Raw genomic sequence first — 27,958 nt, forward strand, 5'->3', positions numbered from 1 at the left:
CTTTTAACTTATTTCAAGTTTGCAATATATATGGATATTACTACTGCAGCAGCAAAAGCATTCATTTCTGGATTGAATTCTATAAAGAAAAAATAAAAGTATGTAAATGTCATGTAGAACTTCAGTGTAAAATATATCAATTGTCTGGGTGATTATTTTTCAATAATTGAATGAACATAATTCTATGGCAATTGTTAAGGCACATGAAAGATGAACAAAAGCAGCAAATGATGGCTATAAGCCAAATATTACAGAAGAAGTTCCCATGTGTTAGCTTATGCTACTACGAGCATGAAATAGGAAAATGTTGACGACTTTGTACAGATTAAAGCACAACTATATATTTATTTAAAACCTATGGATACCTTCCTCTCTGGTGGCTTGTGCACAAGGGCAGAAAGGCCAACCTGAATTCTGTACTTACATTTGTTTTATGTGATTGACATTTGGGGTTTCAAGCATGAGAGAAAGACTTCTTGGTCCCCAAATGAGGATAATCAATCAAGCAAGTTAACTCCTCCAAGCATCTTTAGCCCTCCCCTAACACACTGACCAGAGAGTGCTCTAATGCTTCCTAACTGTGGACCCTCTCTCACTACCGTTCTCTGCAGTGGAGCTGTGCTGTGCTCATAAAACATGGACAGGGATATCTTTCACTAGGTTATAAGTATAAAGATGGCTTAGCTATGATTTTGATTTTTTTTTTTTAATTACAAGAGTATCTAAATTGAATTTGATTTAAATTTCTACATCTCTTTTACTCTCATATCTTAATTTTTCCTTAAGGTGTGTGTGATAGTATGCTACCTAACAAAATACCGCTCTTCACTTCCACATCTACTGGTTTTTTTAATTGCGATGAAGATGTTTCCCAGCTTTTGCCACACAAAATACCAGTAAAGTAAAATGCCTTATTGAAACTACTTTCAAGCACAATAAAAATGTGTTCTTACTTGTTTAAGTTTCTTTAGATCTTCATCAAGTTCCAAGTTGTCCAAAATAACAGCAACAAACAAGCTGAGTAGAATCTACAAAACAATTGTAAGTGATTTGTTGAAGTTTATCTTATTTTTCTTACAAAGTATTATTAAATAACATGGAAAAATGACAGCCCTACTGATGTAAATGGGATTCTTGCCTTTGACATCTGTAGAACTAATATCACCTGCTACTATATATCTACTAGCCCTTTGCAAGTAGTAAACTGTTTTTTATCTTACCATACAATTATTATGAGTTTAAAAATGCTAATGTCTGAGGTTTATGACCAATGAATTATATATGTTTAACAATATACTCATCAAAACATACTTTGCATAAAGAGAAAATTAAATTAATCAGAAATAATAACAAAAACCAACAACAACAATAATAACAACATCAATAACAACAACAACAGCAATATTAAAAGAAAAAGGTTTTGCAAAGCAAAATCCTAAAACATCTTGTAAAGCTAAAGTGGTTTTCAATTAAGGTGTGAAATTTTAGTCACCTGACAGTCATTTACTTTATGGACTTCCTTTATGCTCAGAGTGCCTCTGTGAAAAGTAGCTTACTACACTTTGGAAGAAAAGTAAGCAGCTTCATTATTTGAATGCATCACATGTACAGGAAACTCATGTCACAGCAGAGGAAAATCAAGTGCCTCAATTTCCTCAACATTAAATATTGTTTAGATATGTTTCTAGGAGACAGAATCCAGGGAGACAAAAAAGTGTGCATCAGTAAATCAGATCATTACATTTCCCTTATGTACAGATGCTGACCAGAGGCCAAAGGAGCTAAAAATGTGACTGATATAGGTGAGAAGCAGACAGAATTAGGAGTATGGTAGGTGAGGGAGGATACCACTGTTCAGCATATATTATCAGACAACTTCTCTCTAAGACAGTAAATATATGTACACATGCATAAGTCAACAGCTGCCAGCAACTGCCAAGGTTTTAGTCTGTGAAGTTCAATGCAAACATCATCAAAAGCACTGAGCTTCTACAGGCAAGCACCAATTTCTGATATGCCAGAAAGGTGCCAGAAAGTATCCTAACTCATTTTTTAAAAGGAGTTACAGGCCTGGAATTTTTCTGTGGTCTTGGATCATGGAGTGATAACCCAAGCAAATATATCCTTCCACCACTCCTTGTAAATAGCCATACAGAAGATGAAATTTAAGTGGTTTAATATACCAGACAAGCAGTTTGGAACTTAAACTGCATCTAAGTTGAGTGGATCTTATTCCAAGACAGGAATTTCTTTTGTTCCATTAACTATTAAAGTACAGAAGACATAGGAAGGACTCTGGCACATAAATTAAAAAAATGTCAGTGTTCAGAAAAAAAAAAATTCTTTTAACAAGAAGCTGGCTTTAGCTGGGATTAGAAGAATTCCAGGCAGCACCTTCCAGTACCCTGAACATCCCAGTGGACATACTGACACAAAGGGATCAGCACTCACTGGATAATCACCCCCAGGATCCTGGACATTTCATGATTTGGACTGATGCTGCTGGAACAATGCTGAAACCAGGCTCAGCATCCCCCCAGCTGGATGAACGCTGGCAGCAGCACTAGTGATCACTTTTGCTCCTTTTTTCTGTCTCTCTTTCTGTCTTTAATTCATGTATACCTCTTTAATGTCTTTCTTCCCTTTCACCTTACTCCATTATCCAAAACTCACTGCCATGTGCTTATATGGTAGGTCAGGGACTAACTAACAGGGTCTAATTTCCATGCCAAGTGGAACTTTCTGACTGTTTGTGGACTCTCTGACCTTTGTCATTCCTTTTGACAAACAAGCATTTATGAAAACGACTTTGATCCCTAGTTGCTAATGAAGAATTTTGCTATAATTCTGTTAAGATTTTACAGTACGGTGTTTTGCTTCTTTAGATATTCTGTTCATTCTATGATACTCAGAACATGCTGCTCAAAGCATACCAGTTAAGGAAGTTCAGTTCCTTGCTAAAAAGTACAGTACTCATTAAATAGATCACCCCTTACAGTCCTGCTGATTCATGCACTGATATGTATCAAGGCAAAACTTTCATTAACTCCCTTTTGCTTTTTTTCCAACAAGAACCAAAGAAAATGTATCACAAAAGAAAACTTACATGCAAACTTGTTATTTGTTTAACTTCCTCTGCCACCATCTCAACTAATTACAGTCCTTGTTTCCAAGAGAGTGAGTTTTTTTGGGCTTCAATTTTTCTTTGCCTTCTTATGTGAAACCTAGTAATTTCTTTCCAAGTCTCTACAGTCTGCTATGCCAAATGCCTGCAATTATCACTCTCAATTCTAATTGTCCCCCCTTTTCTGGTTGGTGAAAGTAATTTCTTCATTTGACTTACTCTTGTTATTCTCTGATGCCTGTTTATTCTTAGAATGCTTTTTGGTTTTAGTAGCAGCCCAACCATTTTCGTGCTCCCTTACCAGTTCCATGTTACTTTATTTTAAATTTCTTTTGCATACAGACAACTCTGTCCTACAGAGTTTTTCCTTCCAAGGTCTGAGGAAGATCTTAGAATTGAAACCAAAATTTCATAAGCCCAGATAATTCTGCAAAATTGTCTTTGCAGGGTTTCTTCATTTATGTAGAATTTGCATAGGTGAATGAGAACAAAAGTGTTCCTTATGGGGCAAAGCAAGGACTGTGTATTTAAATGCAAATTCCCTGCAAAAGAACTGAGGTTGGTGTACAGAAAAGTGACTTCACTCCTTGCAAAACCAGTGCTTTCAGTAAACAAATAGAGAAGTCACAGATGATTCTTTCAAAATAAGGAACATAAACCAGAATACTAAAATTGCTCTTACAGCTAAATTATTTCTCAATTAAGATGCAAATTTTTAGCGGAGAGGTCACTTGACACAATTTTACTTTATGGACTTGCTTAATACTCATCTAAGAAGTAAAAATGAATTACTGATTAGAAAATATTCTTGATGAAGAATCAAAAAAAATCAATAAGATTCTCTTACCACTTACTGCTTTCAAATCTATGACCAGAAACTTACTTTCCTTTTGCTTTATAACCTCAATTCCCAAGGAGTTCAAAAGATCACTTTTCAAGTGATCTTTTGAACTCCTTGGGAATTGAGGTTATAAAGCAAAAAGTTTTAAAAGTTTTGAAAAGTTGTATTTTCTAACCCTTGTGAGCAAATTACATGTCTTATATATCTTCTGATACATACATTTATTTAGCTTATACTTTTATGTGATTAACCAGCTCTAAAAACAGGAAATGCACTTTATTGTCATTTATAAAGTCGTCAAGTTTTCAATCCACATTGCACCCACAATTGCAGTCCAGCTATTCAGTCTTTAGAAGTGAAATGGGATATAGTGTAAAGTAAAATAGGTAAAAAGAAGCTGGTGGAGATTGTAGACATACAGTTAGTACCTTATGTAAGTAGACATCTGAGCAAAGAAAGAAAATGGAATGAAAAAAGTGAAAATAAGACTAAGTGCATCAAAACCTGCAGTGAATGGAAAATAAAAAATGAGCAATAGAAGGAGTAAATTAAGGGTACATAAAATGGTTATTTTCCTGGTTGTGGTATTTTCTCTGTGTTGGTATTAAAATAAAGTAACAAGCCCTTATTGATAATCAAAGAGAGTTTTCCTTCCCATTTCTCTATGAAAGAATGTAATAATTGCATTTGAAATACATACAGAAAAAAATTTGATTTTTGTTTTTTTTATATAATCTACATTTCTTTTTGCATGCAGAAACTGCTGTATTAGTTCTCATCATACATTGCTTGATATACTATATAATATATTTTCCATGCATTGATTTTGTACCAGGCAACAGGACAGTAGGGCTGACTAGTTAAGGGTTTATATGAGAAGGTTTTACACTTCTCACTTTAGTTGCTGTTGCAAAGAGTACACAGTGAAAGCTGAGGAGACAAGTTCTACGTGACAAATAAAAGCACTTAACTCTGAAATCATTAGAACTGTGAAGGTACAAGGCAGATAACAATTATATTGTTAGCCTGGCAGTGTGACTTGGATCTAAGAAGAACAACACCTCACACCAGAACAAAGGCCACCACCTTGTGTCACATGGCTGAAGGGAAAATTTATTCTACCACATCTGTGAACTAAAAGCTGCCTATGCTAAAAATGAGCATCACAGTTAGTTTTAACTAGCTGAGACTAATAAGTAATACAAGAGCTATGAGAGTAATTCCAAATGAAATGAAGCACAACACATTTGCAAATGAAATCTTACCAGAGTAGCAAAGAGATGATATAGTATAAAATAAATAGCAACTACTGGTGCCCACATATGTCCTACAGCATTCAGTGTCTGATCCATGACATCCACCCATCCTTCTTGTGTGAGAATCTGAAACATTGACATGAATGCCTGCAAGAAATAGAATTGCAAACATATTAACGAATTATACTAATATGGTTTTATTGACACATTCCTAAAACTGATTTAACAGAGATGCACACCTCTTTTAGTTTGCTTTTTTAAACTTTATCAAATGTGTTTAAATTTTAAAGCCAAGGAGAAAGCTACTTATGAGCTAAAGGAGAAGTAAATAGCTTGATCTTTGACAGAACTGTAATCTTCAATTGTTCACACAGTCCTAGCTTCATTAGCCCATACAAAGAACCTTTTGGTTTCCTTCATGCCTGAAAAAAATAGAATAAATATCCTGAGCATAAGAGATTATTGTTTTGAATATTATACTGTATTGTAATTTTTGATTATGCTTTTTCTTCCATGTATCCTCTCTCTAAATATACCTAAAATAAAATGCTATAATTAAATATGAGCATAAATTATGTTATCTTAATAGCAGAAGCATTTGACACACTCCACAGATGAGATGAACCAACACATGGTAAGGTCTCTGCACCAGCACTTGATTCAGCCAGTCAGACATTTCCTCTATATTTTGTAGATAGCCTTTTTTGTGGAACAATTTCTGCAACATTTTCAAATTCCTTGAGACCAGGTATACATGTCAAAAACAGAGGAAGTAATGGGAATGTTTCAAAAACTTTGTTTATTTAGTGATAAATAAATAGGAAAATATGAAATCGGATAAGCCTAGGAACCAGACGCCTTTGAAACCCCAGCTGGAGCCTATGCCACCAACCAGAACTGAACTCAACATGAGCAATGTGTAACTGCAAGATTTACATCCTACACAGACATTGAGGAATGCACACCACCTAGGAAACAGAAGTTTGAGTACGGTATCAAAGTGAAATATCTTGACAGTCTCAACTGTCTCAGTGAGGCCAAACTATTGCACAAGTTTCTTTTGCTTTTGCCTGACCTTGAAAGTATTCTTTTTCCAGACAGTAAGGATCAAAGCTGGTATCTTTCTGAAGTTTATGCATAACAAAAACGTGTTGGAAACTGAAAACAACAATGCAGCTTACAGCTGACAGGATTCCTAGAATTCAAAATGTTAACACAGTTACAAGGATGTATTAGATCTGTTCTCAGTGTGCCCAGCAGCAGATTAACACATTAATGTGACAGCACAAAAAGAAAAGGATTCTTCTTGTCAAACCTGTGAGAAAACAGTATCCAGACAGCCCTTCCCTGCAACTTACACTGGGCCAAAACCTGTGCTGTAAAAGCTGAAAACATGTAGCTATATGAACTTACATGCTTGGGAAACAATGAAATGGTTCTAATAAATTTTTAAAGCTGCTGGCAAAAAAAAAAAAACAACTGTGTGGGAGACCACAAATTTATATTATTATTATAAACCACAGGAAAATACTTTGCTTGGGGTCTTTATCAAGTTAATAGAGTTTTTCAAACAAAACACTGATTTCTCTAAGACATTTCTTTCAATGTTTCTTCTAAACCAAAGGTTAGGTTAGGTTAGGTTATATCCCCACCCTTGGGGGAGTCCACTTCAGATTGTGACTTCTCACCTTCAGTAAAAGAAAACTTACTCTAGAGAAGTCTGTCCATGTCCATGCACACAGCACTTTTGGCTCTATGTGAGATCCTTATGGCTAACAATTGTTAATATTTGGTGACAAGAAGCTGGTTCAAACTATATGAAGGGGGAGGTGGGATAACTTGTATCATGAAATCCAGTGTATATCAAGGACTATATGCTTAAAATTTGAAAGGAGGGCCTGAATTTCAATACATTCTGAGATGGGTAACAGGGCTGGGTAAGGCAGGGACAATCTAATCCACTGCATCTTGTTATACAGGCACTGTATAAAAGACACTGCCTTTTTGGAGTGCCCAGTGTGAGAGGACAATTTCCATGTCTGTACACAGGGATTACCTTGGAGAAAATTCCCTGGAAGAAGAAAAGAAGTGGCAGAAGGTACTAAGCAGTATCAATAGACCACTGATACTGCCAGTGATTCTTTCACTGACCACAAATAAGGATCTTAGCACTAAAGCTTTTTCTCCACTCTTGGTTTAAATAATGCATATTTTAAAGTGCAGAAATTGAATCATGCTGCCTCTAGGTCATATTCTTCTTGGAGGAAGAACTATGAATTTTTACTCTTTTACAGGGTTCACAAACATTTAACTGCTGGGGGTTTTATAAGTCATTTGCCTTCTGACTCGCACAAAAAAGTCCCTTATCAAAGTCCAACTTAGTTTCTAATTGCTGCTGTGTTCTGTGGCATTCTGAAGCAGACAGAAGCACAAATACCCTGCTAAGTTAAGACCAAGAAGTTTGAGTGTTGTTTTTACAGTTGCTTTTCAGAATGAACTCACTCTAATCAAATTTTTAGAGATGCTTAAACCTACAAGTCTAAATTACAAGAAGTGAAGCTGAGATAAAATGGAGTAGACCAAGGCATCCAAATGAGAAATCACAAATGTTCAGAGAGAAGATAAACATCAGATTTTAATTTCTACATCAGAAACATCCTGACCAAATGTAAAGCCCCAGCCTTTCTTTTGAGCATGCAGATCCCCCAGAGGACAAAAGCTACCATGAACCAGAAGTAGCAGAGAAAAATGCTGGCAACTACTTTTCTGTAAATTCTTTAGGGTGGCTAAAGTTTTTGGTATGTCATGTACTTGGAGAGGCCAAGCATGAGAGCTGAAATTTGCACAGGGCTCTCTGTGCAAATTTATGTTTCTTCCAGTAATCTTGGCCTCAACCAGCACATTGCCAATCTGCAGCCACATCCACCCTTCTCCCAGCCATGAGCACAGAATCTACACTGTGCAAAATTAAAAACTCTTAGTACTAACTCTTTTCCTTATGAGAAAATCATTTGCTCCCCATGCAAGACATACAGAGAAAGAAACATTTGGGATCTTTATCTAGGAAAGGCCTTTTGTAGCCAGGTGAGCATGCATGAAACAAGCAGAAAATCCAGCCTCCTTTAGATCTGCCAGGGGTGCTTTAGGGTGAAGAAGACAAGGACCCCATCAGTGCTCAGCAGTGCTTCTGATGTCTCAGGTTCCCTTTGCGATGGGGACTGAAGCTAAACCAGGCAGCTGCCACTGCCTGCACTCAGAGCCAGGGGCCATCATCCGTGACTGGTGTAGCACTCCTTGCTGAAGCATAAGGTGGGCACTACATTAAATAACACACCCCTCTGATGGCTTTAAAAACACCTGAGGGGCTGGACAACTGAACTAGTGCAGTTTCCTTTCTTCTGAATAGCACTTAATGACCACAGCCTACTGCTTTTAAAAAATACATATTTTACTTAATTATTCAATTTATAAAAATACCTTCAGTACTACGTTGTGGACTCATCATTAACACAATTAACTAATGTGGAGAAGATATTAATTTAGTATCAAAAAATCTAATCTCCCATCAAAACCAGTTGTCAGTAAAACATATAGTTTTATAAAATGGCCTTTCAATGTAAGTTAAGCATTTTATTATGATATTAAATTCCAGTATAATTCAAAACATGAGGTTTAAGTAAATAAGGCAGTGCACAATGAATATGTACTTTGCACCGAGCAATCTTCTTTGGAGCAAGTTATTTTTAGCTGAAAGGTGTACCTCCCACTGTTTATTTTAAAATTAATTTGAAATGCAACTAGCTGGCAGAATCAACATCTGTGAAGACGAGACTTAGAAATTTATGCAAATGTTGATTTTCTGAATTACTTTGTGTTATAGAAAAGACTGTCAATTTCTTTGAGTATTTATGCCCTATTACTTAATGAGCTGTTTTGATGATGGTAGTCACACTACCTTTTTATTTATAGTGTAAGATTGGCAAAGGTTTGGTAGAATATCTGAGCCAAAGTTCCATTTCTGACATCTTGTCCAACTGTTACAGGGGTGGTGCCACACAAATTACTATTTACAGTTATAATGTACTTGCCTTGTAACTGGTGCTTGCCCACAAAATTTTAGGGACCAAATTCCACTGGCCTAATTCATGGAAGCAATTCTACAGTCATAGGGACTGCTTCTGCAAATTAAGTTAATTGGATTTAGAACATTGCTGTAACAGCCTTCTACCAGCAGAAACTTATGTTTTCCTCCTGACACAGTCACAAGGGGCTCAATTATGCCCTGAAAGAAGAGTAGCCATCCTTTAATAATGTGGCCATGATCCTGAGATTTTAACTGAATCAGAGAATTAAGACTGCATTGTTCATCTTTTTTTAATGGGCGTTGCTAAGGTTGAACTAATATCTCACACTATGAACTTTTTCCAAGGTCAAGGCTAGGAGCAGACACTTGTTTTTGTGAAAACTGGGGAATTGTTGGGATTATTTGGGCCTGGCTTTCATCTTGACCCATTTAAAAGAAGGGCAGCATTCCCAACTTTGTAAATTGAGACAGAGCAGTCAGCACACAGCTGCAAACTTCAAAAAAAAACAGGGCATGGAGGTCAGAGACACTAAGAGTGTGTTTTGTTCTCCATACAGTGAATTTTCTCAGCAGCTACCTTACACCTTTGCATTCTTCAGGGGGCCCAGCCACCCCATCCTTCCTCATGGCTCAATATGTGCAGCCCAAGAAGACATGCAAAAATAAGAGATAGCAGATGGTTAAAAACAGTAAAGCAAATATCTATATTTTTGTACTTAGTATTAGAGAGAAAGCCAGTCCATTTGGCAAGTTGTAATGGCCAAAAGAAGGGTGAAATTAGTAGCTATGGCAACAGTGAGCTTGTGCCTATTGATTTTCATCAGGAAACCATGTGAAAACATGCAATTTAGAGACATTAGCAAAAGGAGGAGGTCTATTTGTTCCAAACCCCATACTGTGCCTTCTTATAAAGCACTTAGTTTCAAAATGATTTTAGGTTTTGTCTGTTTCAATGTAGAAAGCATTTTAATGTAGAAACTCAGAATTCAGCCTTTAGTGTCACCATTTTTGTTATCATGCTTGTCCTCCCTGTATTTTTAACTGAAAAACTCCCAGCAACAATCCTGGCACTTTAAGGTTTGCTCTTCTTTGGGGGTAAAATCCTAATAATTTATCTTAGCAAATTCTGGTATTTCAGACTTAATATCATCTCATATGTTATATAGCATGTCTTCAGTCATGTTTTGAAAATAATTAGAATTGTCTTATTGCAAACTGATTCAGTGATCTTTCTTCAAAGAAGAAAATTTGAGAATGCCCAGACTTTGCTAGGAAGACACACTCCTTCAGAGGGATTACCACCATTTCACACCATCAATCACAATTTTGAGTACAAAATTTTCACTGACTTTTAACCTAATAAGAGATGCTTTACTATAAAACTACAAAAAGAAACTACATACTGTAAATTTTATGCTTCTGAAACAAATATAACAAGGTGACTATGAATACATCAAAAAATAATGAGGGACTCATGCTTCTGGCTATCATAATAATATTGAAAACATTTCAATTCAGTATTGCTGTAACACTCTTCTATTGCTGTTAACAGCTCTTCTCTTTTTCCAGTACTTAAGTCATAAAATAGAAGACCGGTAAAGATATGTCCTGTTTGTAAAAACACCTTATAATTTGTTGGTGAAAATATTTTCTTATTCTTCTTTTCTCATTCCTATATGTATTTAGTATTTACATATTCCTGTTAAAATTCAATATGCTAGAAGCCCTTATTGAAGCTTAAATGGCAGCAGATTAAATTCTCAAAATAATCCAAAACTTTACTAATGTATTGCTATAAATTGGCCATTTTTCATTGCAAGTGGATCTTTCTCAGGTATTTATATCAATTTATCTAGTTAAAATGTGAAGGTCATTACAATCCTGTCTTATTTTGATCATACTGCAATTATTCTTTCAGAACTTTCACTAACACTTTACATAAATAATAAAATAATTCTAAAAAAAAAAATCCATGGTGATGGAAAGCCTGTAGTTTTTTTTTTTTCAGAAGTTGTACATGGGAATTGAGAATAGAATATGGTGATAATATCACCTGATTTAGAGACCCGATTTAATTAGAAAAGCTTAAGCTTTCATTTTATTTTTTTTCTTCAGCATTTAATGAATGATACTGAATATCTAATTCTACTGGCTGCTTTTCTAAGCATGTTTTCCAAAATGGAAAGCATGGTGTTACATTAATCCCTGTGGGTAGGCATTTTTTGTTCCACATTGGATGGCCAGCTTCCCGTAGATCAAGTTCAGCTTGATAATAACAAATTGTTGTTTAGCCATTTTGTTCGCTAAATACATGACCCTTGAGGCTGTCTTATTCATTGTTATTTAATTGTTCCAACCAATGCACTTCCACTAAAATAGATACATTGGATAACCAAACTGGAATGACAAAAACAAATAAATTGTCACTGGAACCAATCCATGTACACTCAGTCTAATCCACTATTAAAGAAATTGCGCTATTTTCATTCAGAACAGTGTGCTTCAACAAATACATTAGCTCAAATTTCCACTGATTTTCAATGTTCTGTTCTGAATTAATGTAATGTCCGTAAATATCCATTATTTATACCCAAAAGGCAAACTTATTTTGTCATACAGACAGGTTTTATAACCCTGCATAAAACAAGCATTTCTGTACAAATCAAGAACAACCACTTTCATAATAGGAAGATATAAATCATGTCTATACAGGTTTTATACAAATTCTTGGGCTATATTCATGGCTGTGGACATCAATTCTCTTCCTGTAACATGACAGAGTATTGTTAAGCTGTATGCTGTACTGTGTCATCATCACAGTGCATCGTAAAATTTCTCTGTGTTCCCTTGACAGCAGAAATAGAATACCTATCTCAAGGAAAGATGGTTTTCACTACAGAAGGACTGCAGGAAGACTATTACACCCAGAAAATACAATTTTTTAGAAGCTATACATATGGAGATAAACTGCTCCATGTTTCTCAGAAGGAAAGGAAGACTGCTAATATAATAAGAAATATGATAGAACCTGTTCAGGTTTGGGCTGGGATAGAACTAATTTTCTTCCTAGTAGCTGGCACAGTGCTATATTTTGGATTTAAGATGAGAATGATGTTGATAATACCCTGATGTTTTAGTTGGTGCTGAGCAGTGCTTGCAGAGTTTCAGGGCCTTTCCGGCCTCTCACCCCACCAGTGAACAAGCTGAGGGTGCACAAGAGGTTGTGAAGGGCAGGACAGATGATCCCAAATGACCAAAGGGATATCCCATCACATATGGCATCCTGATCACCCTATAAACTAGGGGAAAGCTGATTATGGGCTGCAGACTGGAAGCTGGCTGAGCATCAGCCAACATATACTGAGCAATGGCATTGTGGGCCACTGATCTTGTATATTCTAGTTCTTTTATCATTATTGTCTCCCCTTCAGTTTCTTTCCTACTAAGATTTCTTTATCTCAGCCCACAAATTTTACCTCTTTTTTCCCCCAATTCTCTCCTCTATCCCACTGCAGAAGAAGGATTGAACAAGTGGCTATGTAATGTTTAGCTCTACTGGCCAGGTTAAACCCCAACAGAATCACAGAGTCATTAGGATGGAAAGGACCTTTAAGATCACTGAGACCAATCATTTACCAAACACTGCCAAGTTTGCCATCAATGGTAAGAAAATATCCACAATAAGAAAATAATGACAAGCAATGAGTAATCAGTGCTTTTTATACTTGCCCTTGGAAAGGTTGTGAATCTATCCAGTTCTTCCACAAAGCAAAACATCTGTAAACTGATTGCTGACATTACGATCAAAAGGCTGGCAGTAAATACTACCAGACTTCCAAGTTTTTTTCCTGGTCCAAAGATCTTATACACAAAATCCTCCAAAGCAGGAGAAATCTTTATAAGTCGAACTACTCTAAGAACCTGCAAAGAAAGAGAAAAGTGCAACTGTATCAATTATTTGATTATCACATTGATCAAAAACTTTCAAAATATCAGACATTCATGGCCAAAAAGGGACCTGAAGCCTTGTAGAATAATATCAAGTTGCCACCACTTGTAATAGATGACAAGCTGTGTGTTAGATTAAAACCACAAAACCAGGAACATAAAAAGCATTGAGACATACAGGCATGGGATGATTGTACAGGCATGGGAGCACCCAAGGTCTCCAAGGCTGTGGTCAATCACTGATCATGAAGAGTCATTACAGACATGCAATTGGGTGAAGCCCAATTGGGTTTTGGGGTAACAACAGGAACAAAAACATAGACAAAACACACCACAGATATTAAATATGAATGTAATGTGGAATTAGAGACCAAAGAACGTTTATAGTATGTTACCAAACATAAGAATGCCCCCAGGTAGGAGTCAAAATGCATCAGTCTAGACAGCCTAGATTTAGCAACTAAGAATCTACTGAAGTGCTAGGTACGTGGCTCCCATTTGATAATCATCACTGTTAAAATTTCATTCCTATACTAAATGGGCAAGGTCTTAAACAGTCTTTGACGAAAGCTCTGCTTTGAGCAGCAGGCTCAATGAAATGGCTTTGAAAGGCCACTTCTAACTTGGATTTCTCTGATTTTATGATGTTTGCTATATCAGGTAACATATTCACATAAAGAATTGACAAGTCTTCTTCCCCAGATCATCTTTCCATTTCAGTGACATGAAGCAAAATTGTTTGGCATATGTACCACATAACCTAGTAAATTTGGTAATGAACATATTTTGCTGTTTCATATTATATATAACATGGGAAATTTTGAGTCATGTTTCTCAGTATCAGAGAAACTCAGTATCTCACAACAGCATTGTTTATCCCCGACATATCTGACACTTCTCAGTACTGGCAGCGAAACTTTGATCTTGTGTGAAACTCCTGACCCATTCACTGTTGAGTCTACTTTGAAAAAGCTGCTGACAGCTCTGATTCTCCTGTTTCTGCCATTGATGTTGACACAGTGACATGAACATCAGTATCAGCAACAGGCAGTGGCAGCAACAGTAGTTGCTGAAGGCAATGGACAGCAGCATATGGGGCAAGTGAGATTCTGCAGCTCTTAGGAAGAAAAAGGTTTTTTATTTCAAGGTATCACCTGGGTTTGCACAAGAATCATAATGAAACTGAAAAGTAGGAATTACAGTGCAATTATTGTCTGACCTTATGTACAAATCAAATACAGTTACTCTGCTGTTTTTGGAAAGAAAAGAAGTATGACAGATGTTCATACAATGAGCTCGCTGTAGCCCTGTAGCTTGGTAATAGTGTACACCTTTGGATTTCACATGAAGCTCATCTCCCTACCCATTTGTAAGGTATGCAGAATATGCTTGTCATCTAGATTTAGCTACCAAAGCGGGGGGGGGGGGGGCAGATGAGAGAGAGAAAGAGAGAATGAACTCAAGAGAGAAACTTATTCCAAACATACCAGAGCCCCTACGTGAGATGGGATAAGCATCCACTGTCTTCAGTGCAAAAAAGACTTCTAGATTCAGAGGTTACACTAGACAGCTTAACTTTCACAACATTAGCACAAGGTGAGATAAAGTCCTTTATTTCCTATTGGTACCATGATAACATTTCATATAATCTGAGTACAGGAAACTCACTACCAAGGCAGATAGTGAGATGGGTGAGATTTCCAAGTACTATTAAAATGTAAACAAGGTGCCTTCTTACTTACAAGACTTACTCATGGTGTAAATGTTGGCTCTGTTCCCATCAATACTAGTTTCAACACAGACCCCAGTGGGGAGAAGATTTCATACTAGTTAGTATTCTGACTGGTGCTTTAGATAAACTCAATTATCTGCCTTACTTTTTTCCTCTTTCTTTGGGGAACTTTAATTGACCTTTAAGCCACTGACTAATCTTATTGATACTATTTGGTTCCTTCATTTATTTTCATTAGGTAACAAATTGAATCTAGCAAAAGTACATTCTAATAAATTTATGCATTTTGTGTAATTGGATTGCAAATTGTATTACATTTAGGAGCTCTAGAAGATGCACTATCTGAATTAAATAAAAAATATATTAAAAACAAATCAAAATTAATAATACAAAAAAGGAACCACAGCTCTCTTACAAATAATGGCTGCATCTCCTGCAAGGGATGACAGTTATTCAGAAAATGATTCAGCAGTATTTTCCCCAAGCACAAATACAATACCATCTCCTCAGTCCAGTATAGGTTAAATTCTGTTTAAATATCTCCATTTTATGCTGGTTCATTACAGATCTCTGCAATAATATGCAAAATCTGTCATTTCTCCACTGATTTTACGTCCTAGAGACATAGCTAGATAACAGTCCTTTGCTGTAGTCTTTCACAGAGGGCTTTGTAAAGCATCTTGAATGAATGCACAGTGAATGCAAGGAAGATAGGTGGGAGGGTGGACAGTAGCCAAGGTAGTAAAGACTGAGTGATGTCTTGGCAAAAGGTAGTGATATAGACCAATGAATAATGCAAACTGAAATGTATGCAAGGACTAGACAACCAAACAATAATTCTTGCTTGCTATCCTGGAATGTGTCAAGAAGGACTTCTGTTTTCAGTAATCTGTTTTGTTGGCTGACAAAGAACACATTTATGCTGTCACCACGAATACCTAAAGGTCTGGAAATCTGCCTAATATTAAGACTTATACACGTGAAAATAGCATTTTGACCTTGGTTGATTTGAAAATGTGTTATCTAGCTTGCCCAGAACTTAACTGTGGAGGAATATGGTGTGTACCTCACATGCTGACTTCAAAGGTAGTCTGCAACCTTCCAATCATTCACCTCCTTGGGGACTTGGATTGCAAAATAGAACCCAAATCTTTCAGTGTAGCAGGTGTTTTTGCTTGTAAAAAGTATGTCTTTCATATATTTTGGAAGAAAAAAAATCACATCTTGAAATTTTCTGTCATAAAAGCTAGCACTGTGTAATTAAAAAAACAACACCGCCGCCACCACCACCACAGCTCCACTAAACTAACTAAATCCATTAAAAAGAAAAGATATATTATTTTATTACAAGCGTCTGCCTACATTTTAATCATACTCTCAATCTTATGAGTTAGTGATGATGCCATCCATTTAGTCCAGCATTCATAATTTATGTTGAAAATTCTTATGAAGAAATCACCAGTCATAAGGGGACTATGTCCTAATAAATATGAAGCAATTACTAACAAATTTGTTGACTGCTTTAACTGAGAGCTCCCAACTACACTCCCTGTGCTTTTGACACAAGAGTGCAATTGCATACTCCTGACACATCATCCTTCCTTGCACCTTAGATGCATCATGCTGCACGGAGTAACAACATTCTACATATTTGGACAGCAAAATCAAAGCTATAATGACTTAAAAGTCTTCAAATTATATCAGGAGAAAACAAAATAGATTTTTTTATCCTGAAAGCTTTCTTGAGGAGGTTTGCAGAACCATTCAGAAAAAATACAGGATGACATTTGCAGAAATCTGAAAAGGCCATTATGTTTCAACCCACACTTGGGGAGACTGCTTCCCCCATGCTGTATTCATTTTTACAATATGTGTCATATAACATTTATTGACAGAACACTGTCTGATGATTTCTTATTTTTCCCTATTCAGTATTACTTATTCACCATGCCAACCCATTGCTGAATAATAGGCAGATATCAATCCTTTATAATTTATATTCTTAAAAAACCCTTTCTTTAGCACTCATAACTCATAACTAATCCCAATGGAACATAACTCATAATGAATCCCAATGATTTCTCCTAAAACTGGATCAACCCTAAGCACTTGAAGGAGGATGAATGGGGAACTGGTTGGGCTGGCTGACAAGAAGAATCAGTCAGAATGATAAGTCAGAATTAATCAGTATTTTTTTGGTCTCTCTTTCCTGCACTTTCTCCAAGTGAAAATGCAAGAAGAGCCTCAATAAACACACTGGCTCTGGATAAGGAATGGCTGGAGAGCTAAAAAACCTAAGTCTAGCATGATTCTGGAGAAATTTTCTCAGAAGACCCACAGTAACTTAGCATGTGACTGCCCCAGAGATGAAGATTTGGAGAAACAACAGCAAGTGAATTGAGGCCTCAGGGAGAGCAGCCAGGAAAGTAGTGGTGGACACTATGGCAATGTGATACTCTGAAAAGCTGTGTTACAGGTCAAGGCTCAGTGAAGAACAATGAAGAAACAAACCAGAACTTACTGAACAGTGCAGCTCAGATAAGAAATGGGAGTTACTGATACCAGAAAGGACTTTTCAGCAAAGTTAGAAAGAATGTTATTTTTGGAAATCCACCCAATGAACATAGTTAAAACCAGAGATTTTTTAATTTTAAAGTTATTTCCAAAATGAGTCAATACTGTGAGAAAATTGAAATTTGTGTGAAATGTAGATGGATAACATTTTAATTTGGTATATAGGGTAAAAAGTAAAAGTAGCTGATCATACCTGAAAATATGTAAATTGAGAGTGATAGAGGTCTGGATAAATATGGAGAGTGGTTCCAATTACAAGCAGCAACTCAAATTTGTGTAGAGATGAGCTGATGTATCCTGTGAAACCCAAACACCAGATCTTCAGAAGAGCTTCTAAATCAAACAGAACTGTAAAAGCAACCTAGATGGATATATAAAATAAGAAAGATGCATTCAAAATACTGAGTTAAATTAGAAGTTTCTATGTCATGATGTCTATCAGGGCATTGTATGGCAAAAATAAAGATCTTCATAATATTTAACAAAATCACCCATATTCTGAGCAGAATAAACAAAAATAGATTTCACTTCATAAAATTTTCTAGACTCAATACAGACAGGTAGATTTCATGATTGGAAAGCACGAAGTAATAAATCCATCCAGATGGTCTTTCACTTTAAATATATATATATATATATAAGAAAATATGATGATATGACTTTTTCAAAATTTGAAGCAACACATATGAGATTTCTGAAGAATTTCAAGAGAGCTAAGAAAGACACCAAAGTTTGAAAATTGCCACTTCAATTTTCTAAAACATCTATAGTAATACAACAACCAAAACAGGTAGAAAAGAGGTAATGGTTTTTAAGCCCCTAAAACAAAATTTAAAAGGAGAGGAAATTAAAATTCAGTCCAGAATTAGTTAATTTTCATAATGATGTTAAAGAACTTGGACATGGTGGGAAGTTACAGGGGAACAGATCTACTTGTAGGGAATGACTCTGGGATTCTTCCAGACATTTTTCTTGAAAGATTTGCACAGTAAAATTTATAATGTTCAGTGTGATCAAAAGCATAGGTGTACATTTTCAAGATTTATTTTCTCTTAATTCTCTCTCTACCAAAAAAATCCATCTGGCTAGCCACATTTCCTCATGTGCCTTCTTATTTTACTACTGTATATACTTCCCCACTTTCCAACAGCCACGATATGCAATGGAAATGCTTTTCTGTGACTCAGAAATCTTACTCTCTGACTCTTTACACACACTGAGGTTTAAAAGAGACCCTAAAATAACACTAGGTCATATCTAATTGCAACTAATACTTTCAAAGTGCAGTACAAATAAAGAAAATATAACTTAAATCTCCTTTGAAGACAAGCATTGTAAGTCTGTTAAGATGGAGAGACTAATTGACTGTGGGACATAAGGTCTACTGAATTTGGCAGGGGATAAAAAAGTTAGAGACTAAGATTTTAATCCTGACCCTGACAATGAAAATCTCTGGGATGCTACCTTAAAAATTTAAACTCTTCAGTCCATCAAAAATATATTTATCAACATGAAAGAGGGAGGTTGTGAGATAGCTAAATAAAATTTTACGTATTTTATGAGTACAGAACTGTCACCAGCAGGAGTGGAGATGGAAATTAAACACTGAAGTTTATGCCAGACAGTGTAGGGACACATTTATGCCTTTATTCTCAAATGGATCTTGCCAGTATTACAGCCTGTGTTCTGGGATCTCAAAGAGCTCTAGGACAACAATCAGCCAGGTTTGAAAGACTACTCCCTTTAAGTGAAAATCTCTAAGATACAAGGAAAATGTTTTAGCAAAAAAATCTTAAAAGTAAAACTCACTTTAAATGACACAACATCTAACTGAGTCCTAAAAGAAGAAGGCCATTGAATTAGGCAAATTGGAACAGTGGTTAAAAAGCAGCTGGGATTCAACTCAGAGCAGGTGGAATAACAATGCCATTTAAATACACACTTTTGAGCACATAGGCTTCCTATTAGAACAAGACTAACAAATATGATGTTAAGTGTATTTTAATTTATTCTAAAAATGTGTGGGCAGGATCATTTGCATTTCACATACTTGTCAAATGAATTCAAACCACTGGCACTTAAAAATGTATCAAATGGTTTGCATAACATCTGATTACATTTATACACCTGTCTTCCTGCTGACAGAGCTTGTATTTTTTTCCTTCCTTGTAATTAATTAGAGGAGAAGATTGAGAATATCTGACTAGAACTTTTTGTTAGGTGTGAAATGCAATACAATTTTATAGTTTTGTGGGGTTTTTTTAAAGCTGGAATAATTCATTTCATTGCTGTAGAGAGAAGGCAAAAGCAAACTCAGAAGCCAGAGTAGAAAACACAGGTGTAACACATAAGGAGCTGCAAAGCACTCACCCTCCACTATGTAGCCAATTCTGCTTTGGGGAGGCCAAAGAGGAGCTAACAAGAATGGGCCATTTCCCTGATAGTCATGTCCCTTTTGGTCACCTGGAAGCTTTATGGTATTAATCTCACCTTCATCAACATTACCTTTTGCTAGTAGCCACTCTGCACCTTTTTTGGCAGAGGCAGAGCTCCCTATCAGTCAGCATCCAACCGTGACAGGCTCATTTACTGTGTTTTACTTGAAAGGTTACCAAGCTGCCAGAAAAGATAAGAATTCTTCCAAGAAGGATCAGTGGGATTAATGGCACAGACCTCTAGCACTTCCCTCACTACCAGATTTGACACAGTATTCAATCCTTCCTTCATCCAGGACAGGGCAAAGGCTACCCAGAGGCAGCACTGCAAGGGGACATGCTATAAAAGCAGTCTAGGAGAAACTATAAAGGAGGGCCTGGTTTTGAACTCTGGTATTCAGACAGTATTTGTAGAAATCGTATGCAACTCAAATTAGGCAGCCAGTATGTAACATGTTATAATGGAAGACCCATATAAAAACCAACATCCATCCCTATTTTGTCTAGGTATTGAGCATTTAAACTCAGCATCCCCATTAAAAATTACCAAGGTGTGTTTGAAACTCTACTCTTTCCAGGATACTGCACTGGGGTTTTGAGTCATCCTGTTAAGATTCTGGTTTTGATTAATCTGCAGGACTGGTGCATACAAGTTGACATGCCTGTCAGAACCTCTTATTTACTAATGGGTATACAAAATTATGCAAATAATGGGATCTGGGTATGGATTAATTTCTTTTATCTTCTTGTTTAGCCTTTGCCTTCTTAAGTTTATCTTTCCTTTCCAACAATGAAAACAGGTTTCTTTTATTGGTATGGGACATCTCAATAAATTCATTTAGATTTGCCCACTGAGTTTAAATGGATGTATTTCTACAATTCTAGGCCACTACAACGTGTGATACACAGGATGGACCAAGTGAGATATTTTATTAGACATCTAAAGCCAGCAGCTTCCAAGATAACTTCTGGAAAACGTATCAGAAAGCCAGGTATGCTTGCTGTAATCTATCTGGCCATTTCCTTTGGCAAAGTGAATCCTCCCTGCTATTGGCTGCTCAAGTCAGTTCCCACTGAAGGGAAAGCTTTCTGTAGCCTACTCTAATGGAAAAGACAGAGCAACAGCAGTGCATCCTGCTCCAACTAGTCCGCACCATGAAAACAAACACTATGGAATAAACTGTATTGCCTGAGAATTCAGCTTCCTCAAGGCTCTTAAAAATATTTCCTTTGTGCTACAAGGAGCAAGTTTCACAACAACCAAATAGGAAATGACACCAGCTTATCAAGTTTTCCTCTCTCTCAGTATTTTTTTATTCTTTTGCTCTTCTGATACTTTGTTCCTCCTTCCATAACATACTAGGGTTGTGTTAGTTTGATTTTTATAGTGCCTCTAGTAAAAGCATCACAGGATTAAAAAAAAAAAGAAAAATAAAACCAGGAAATCCAATAAATGGACATAAGAAATTCTTTACAAATAAAAAATCCCACCTTTCTCTATCCCAGAATTCTTTACCTCACATACTTGGAAATGTATAAAGGCAAACAAACGATTTTTCTGACAACCTTTCCACTAATAAATCAATTATCTAAGCTATGCAGAAAGAGAAAAATGTATTGTTAAAGAAAACTGGACATTGCTTAGAGCAGAGACACTAGTTTACGTTATAGACTCACCTTGAATAAACCCTGGCAAGTATTTCTACTGGAAAAAAACCCGGCAAACTTTATACTTGAAATAAATGTTGAAGAGATTGTTTCTAGCACTGATTAATAAAAGCATAATTATGCTATATATTCAGAGCCAAAATAGAAATAGGACATGCAATGTTCCCTATTTTGAATATAAATAGAATTAATGTTATTTTTTTAAGAATCCAGGCTCTACCTGCTGTATCCTGGGCACAAAGCAAAAATGCCTGCTGGGAAGAGTTCATGGCCTCAGTCTTTAATGTTGACTTAATTATTTGTTTCCAGCCACAGATATTGTACTGGATTTGCCTGTGTCAGAGTTAATTTTCCCCATCATAGTTTGTATGGTGCTATTTTGGATTTGTGCCCGACACAGTGTTGGTACCACAGGGATGTTTCAGCTGTTGCTGAGCAGAGCTCACATGAACTCAAGGCTTTTTCTGCCTCTCACCCCACCAGTGATCAGGCTGGGGGTACACAAGGAGTGGGGAGGGGAAACAGCCAGGACAGATGATCCCAACTGAACACAAGGATATCATCCTATGCCACAGGGCACTGTGCCAGAATATAAGGCTAGAGGAAGCAGAAGGAAGGGGGGGCATATTTAAAGTGATGCTGTTTGTCTTCCAGAGTTACTGTTATGGCTGATAGAGTCTGGCTTTCCTGGAGATGGTTTTCCTGCCCATGGGAAGTGGTGAATGAATCCCTTGCTTTGCTTTGCTTGTGTGTAAGACTTTTGCTTTTCCTATTAAATTGTTTTATCTCAACCCATGAGTTGTCTCACTTTTACTATGACTGTTCTCTGCCCCATCTCACTGAGGCAGAGTGAACAAGAGGATGCATGAGGTTGAGCTGCTGGCTGGGGTTAAACCATGATGGAAATTAAAATGAGTTTCCCTGTCCTCAATTCTACTCTGAGATCTGTGGAGCTTTTTATGAAAACCCAGCACTTGCTGGTTTTATTCCAATGTCTTATTTTCAGGATAATAATTTTCAAGTTCATGTTGTTTTTCAAATAGACTTTGAACTTGAGATAAAATAAAGACAATACATTTCACAATTATTCTTGTAATCATTGTCCATGCCAACATTGACTCAATATTCATACAAAATACAGCAATCCCCAGCATCCCGAGAGACAATGAAGAATGAGACAGCACTGCTGTCTTTATAATTTGCACCTTTTTAAAGATTTGGACTCTGGTGCTGTTTCTAACTGGAGAACTCTCAGCTTCATGCAATTTTAAGTGATCAGATAGAAATTCTAAACCTAAGAGAAAAAATACATATCAATTCAATCTTCCTTAAAAAAGGAGATTGATAAAGCATTGTACTGTTATGGACTAAAGGGCCCAAAGTTGGGCATTCAAGTCTGAATATCAAGCATATTTAGACACAGAAAACCACACAACAACCAAAACCAGAGAAACAACCAGGAATATTCTGCTATCATTCATTCTAGTCTAAGAATGAATGTGAACTATTGAAGCCAGGTAAAGTGCAGTAAGCACAAAGGAGAAATGTGCCCAATCCAGGCAAGGTTCTAGGATCTCTAGTGCATGCTCTACAGCAAGATTCTTGACTAGCTAATGACTCAAGCAGGCTCCCTGTCAGAATGCCACTAGTAGCTCCACCAAACCTGTTCAGGAACACAGACTCCTCCCATGACTGCATAAATGGGTTTTTTGTTGGTGTGCTCTTGCAATTGCTGAAGCCAGACTATTTGTAACACTACTTTGGTTATGCTTAAGAACCTTCTGGCAGCTAAGCATATATATCAAATAAATATTATTTAGGAAGAAGTTCTATATTATATTTTTTAAATACAATGTTTTGTCATCTTTTTAAAGTTAAATTCTTCTGAATGTTGCACTCCTGCTAGAAAAAGATAGCAACTCAGCAGCCATGCATTGCCTGCAGATGTTACACTTAAGCCTCAGCTCACTACCACTAACATTTTGTTTCAGAAATTACCTTTCAAAAGGTTGTATGATAGGGCTGTCAGCCATTGTCAGACAGAGGAAGTTGAACAAGTGAGCAAATCTTCCTGGAATGCTTGAGGGAATAAAAAATTACACACTAAAATGTTCTTGACAATCACATTTTTTACTTTAGCTTATCTTGAAAATTACCCAGATAGTCGTTTTACCATACTCACCTCAGCAAGGTAAAATTCATCATATTGTCTCTTGAAGTTTTCTCCTTTATAGTAGTTGCTAGCGGCAACAATCACATCAACAGCAACCATGCTTAGTATGAACATATGAAACACAGATGACCTCATCATTTTCTACAAAAGAAAAAGAAAATTTTATCATCAAAAGGAGTCAAACCATGTGCATTTTAAAGTTCTATTACATTGTCAAAACATAATGAGCTATAACAATATGTAATTCTAAAGCTTCTTTATATGATTTTCATGTATTATGCTCTAAAATATGTTTTAATATATTGCTTCAACTGGTTTACATGTGTAGGTTTTGATATTTTTTTGGTACTTTTTAGTTTCTATTTGCCAATTGACTTCTTACTGAAGGTTTTTAATTTAATGATATCCATTACATTGGTATGTTCTAAAAAATAAAGAGCACATTTATCTAGTCATTTGGCTTTGTTCAGTACTCCTGCATTATGATTTATTCATGCAAATCTCGATGACTTATAGTTCAGGAAAAAGTTACATCAATTTCTATCTTGTGCTATGCTTTTGCTCAAGAAACATGTTTTATGGGATTCACCTGATGTCAAACTATTGCCTAAATGAATAAAACACATCTACATATAGCAAATACACATATCTGAGCCTATGAGCTATGAAGTACCCACAGATAATTCACATATCTGTGTACCTAATGCTTTGCGTCACTGCTACTGTAGCCACACAGGAGAGAAGAGAGAAAGAGAGGCACAGAGCAGTGCCCAGGAGTTTACATCTGTGAGATTCCAAAACATTTCTCATAGACCATGGAACTTATGATTTACCCTAAAAGCTTAACTACTTCCCTCACTAGGTCAGCCACAGTAGAAGCTAGAGTCAAACACAGAACATACTGTTATTAAACATACTGTTCTGTTCAAAACAGAACATACTGTTATTTTACATTAAAAAATCTTTGAATGAATGGTCATTAATATTGTTATTGTTTTAGATATTTCCACAAGTAATAGAGTTCAGGTCTCCAATACGAGAAAGTTATGTACCATTATGGTTCCTTGTGTTTGTGTGTAAGTTGTACTTACAGTGGAAAAGGCCATTTTAATCAGTTCCTGAGTTTATATGTAGAAGTGCCTAACAAAATTTCAGGAAAAGAGAACTAAAAATTTAGAAGAACTCTGCCTCCTTTCATCTTTTCCCTAAAAAGGTACTGGTTTATGTACACATAATCACATAATTATTTACGTTGGAAGGGACTTGAGATGATCTAGACTGGTGCTGCCTGCTTAAGCAGAGTCAGCTGGAGCAGGTATTTCAGAACTTTGTTCAGAGTTTGAGTATCTTGCACGATGAAGGCTCTGCAACCCATCTGTGCAATCTGTTCCACTGTTTGACCACCTTCACAGTGGAAAAATCTTTTGTTTTGTTCAGATCTTCATCATGGTTACAGAATTTCTCCCAAAACTCAGGGGCTTAAGGTTCCTGAAGGTCAGTCTTACCTATCAAGATGGCTGAAAAAGGCCTCAACCATTTCTATGCCCCTGCCTTGCCTTGCAAGGTCTCCTAATCCTTTCAACAGCAGGCTCACATTTTTCTAGTTTTCCTTTTGCTTCTCTTATATGTAGAAGCCCTTCTTGCTGCCTTCCATGTCATGGCAGATACAATCCTGTAACTCCACTCTCAGACAGGGTGTTTGTACTCCTCCAGGGCAACTGGGCCCTGATTCCATCTCTTGTATGTTTCCTTTTCGATTACGAGTTTTGTCCAGAGCTACTGGTTCAATTATGTGGACCTCCTGTCAAATTTGTTTGATTTCCTGCCCTTGGAAGGAGACCCTTTTTTAACTTGAAGGAGGAAGATCCTTGAAAATCAACCAGTTCTTCTGGAACCTCTAATCTCTATGACTGGGTACTATGGGATTTTTCCAAGCAGACACCTGAACATGAAAAAGTCTGAACACCAGGGTTGTGGTCCTATCTTCTGGCTTTGTTACTTCTTTGAAAGTTCCTGAACTCCGCATTCTCATGGTCATTGCAAAATAGACTGCTCCTGAATCTCACAACCTGAGCAATTTCTCCTTCCTATGAGGAGCCTCTAGAACACCTGATCTCATCAGTACACGTTTTAGGAAGTTACCAGCCCTGCAATGCAGAAACCTAGACTGTTTTCTGCTGTATTGTCCTTCTAGCAGATTAGTTACACTGCCCCAGGAGAACTGAGGCTTGTGAATGTGAAACTCATAGAATCATGGAATGGTTTAGGTTGAAAGGAATCTCAAAGATTGTCTGCTTCAGAAGCATGCAAAATTTAAGAAACACACATTTTTACATTTGAAAGATATATTAACACATTAGAAATTCATATAAACAGTTGTAAAATACTGTCTCAGTCTTTAATGAGCTGAGATTGTTATATTCATGAAGAATAGTCAGCATTAACATTTTATGTGAAACCCTGCCTGAAGCTCAGTCTTAACCAAGCCAGTCTTTACACAGGATTGTTGTGTGCTTCTTTTTTGATGAAACTAGAATATAATTTAGGATGCATGGGAAGCTGCAAGGACTAGTACTTGTTCAGCTTTTAGCAAAGCCTTGTGACTGCCTACTGAAGAATTCATTCCCTCTTGAATTCCACTGGAGTTTAAGATAGCTGATTTAAATTGAAGCTGAATGGAGACTAAGCGCATATTTACAAGCATGCAAGCTGATAGAATTGCCTCTTGTCTCTTAATATCTGGATTTTTTGTGTGAATTACAGATAGCATTGCAGACAGAAGACATCTCAAACCCTTCTTATGCAAGCTGGCTTCCTTTCGACCCTAGTGACCTAAAATGGTTGTATATTCTATTCTAGAAAGGAAGGTTCAGGAGAGAAGCTTACATTTAGAAATTTACAGAACAAACAGGGGTTAATAATACCTAAAGAACAGGTAAGTCACCAAAATAGTGGCTAAATAAGGTCTTGCTTTTATTTTTAATCCACAAGGCAAACTATAAGAATACAATAATTAGAGGTAGGGCTGCTGGCATCAATCATGAATTTTTTTTCAGTGGCATGATTCAAAACAGGTGTCATTCTATCCTTTACATTTCCATTTCAGACAAATTCCAACCAGATAGTTATTCTCTCTGCATATTTTACACAGTTTTTTTAATGGTGTCAAAATTTCCATCATAATAATGAAGTATTCTGTCTCAATTGTGAAAGTACTTGCTAAAAGAAACTAGCAAGTGAGGTTGCAAAAGCCACTTTTGTCTCCCTTCACAGGGAAGCAAAATGATGATACAGGAAAAATAAAAATGCATAAACTGTCTTGATATACATATATGCACACTTTGTCATCTAGCCTGTAGCTTTGGACACTGTGGTGATTTAGGAATGCTACTCCTCAATTTAGTGCTGCCACTGATATGCTCCAAACCACACTGCCGCTTGTTCACTCCCCCACCTCCCTCCTCTGCTGGTGGCTGGGGAGAAGAATTGAAGGCACAAAAGGTAAAGATCATGGGCTAAGAACAACTTACTGGAAATGGCAATGAGATAAGGAGATGAACAGTTACAGCAACAACATCAATAACAAGCGTACAAGAGAGAGGTGATTGAACCACAGGCAGAATGTTCAGAACCAGCATTACCCGAGCACTCCCTCTGCCACTCCCTGCAGAAGGAAAGACTCTTCCTTGTAGCAAGACACTCCTTTCCCCCTGACCCCAACAATGACATGAGGTGGTATAGAATAACTTCCAGGTTCTAGCCACGCCTTGTTCTGGCCACTTCAAAGACTATTCTTGTCCTGGCCAGAACCAGAACAGACAGTCATAAAAAGATTTTGCAGTGGTATATTTAACCCTGGAAAATAAACAGCAATAACAGAAATAATATCCTAATCATAGTTTGGTTCATAGCATCACAGAATGCTTAAAGCTGGAAAGGAATTTTAAGACCATCAAGTCTAACCTAGCACCACTCCCATGTTTACCATTAAACCATGTCCTCCAGTGACACAGCCACGTGTTTTTTAAAAAATTACAGGGATGGTGACTCCACCACTCCCCTGAGCAGTCTATTCCAATGTTTGACAGCCCTTTCCAATAAGAAATTTCTTCTAATAGCTAAT

The 27,958-nt window shown here is 36.7% G+C and overlaps 1 protein-coding gene across 1 annotated transcript in view; it reads right to left on the reverse strand.

The window, feature by feature from the left end:
- NALCN (sodium leak channel, non-selective) overlaps window positions 1–27,958 on the reverse strand; it is a 214,350-nt gene that overhangs the window by 85,608 nt on the left and 100,784 nt on the right. The window contains exons 10-14 of the mRNA XM_030234675.2: window positions 23,845–23,976; window positions 17,753–17,920; window positions 13,035–13,226; window positions 5,231–5,368; window positions 954–1,028 (exon numbers count right to left, since the gene is read on the reverse strand). Of these exons, the coding sequence (XP_030090535.1) occupies window positions 954–1,028; window positions 5,231–5,368; window positions 13,035–13,226; window positions 17,753–17,920; window positions 23,845–23,976 (705 nt within the window). The remainder of the gene's footprint in view (window positions 1–953; window positions 1,029–5,230; window positions 5,369–13,034; window positions 13,227–17,752; window positions 17,921–23,844; window positions 23,977–27,958) is intronic.

Source organism: Serinus canaria, chromosome 1 (assembly GCF_022539315.1).
Source record: "Serinus canaria isolate serCan28SL12 chromosome 1, serCan2020, whole genome shotgun sequence".
NCBI lineage: Eukaryota > Metazoa > Chordata > Aves > Passeriformes > Fringillidae > Serinus > Serinus canaria.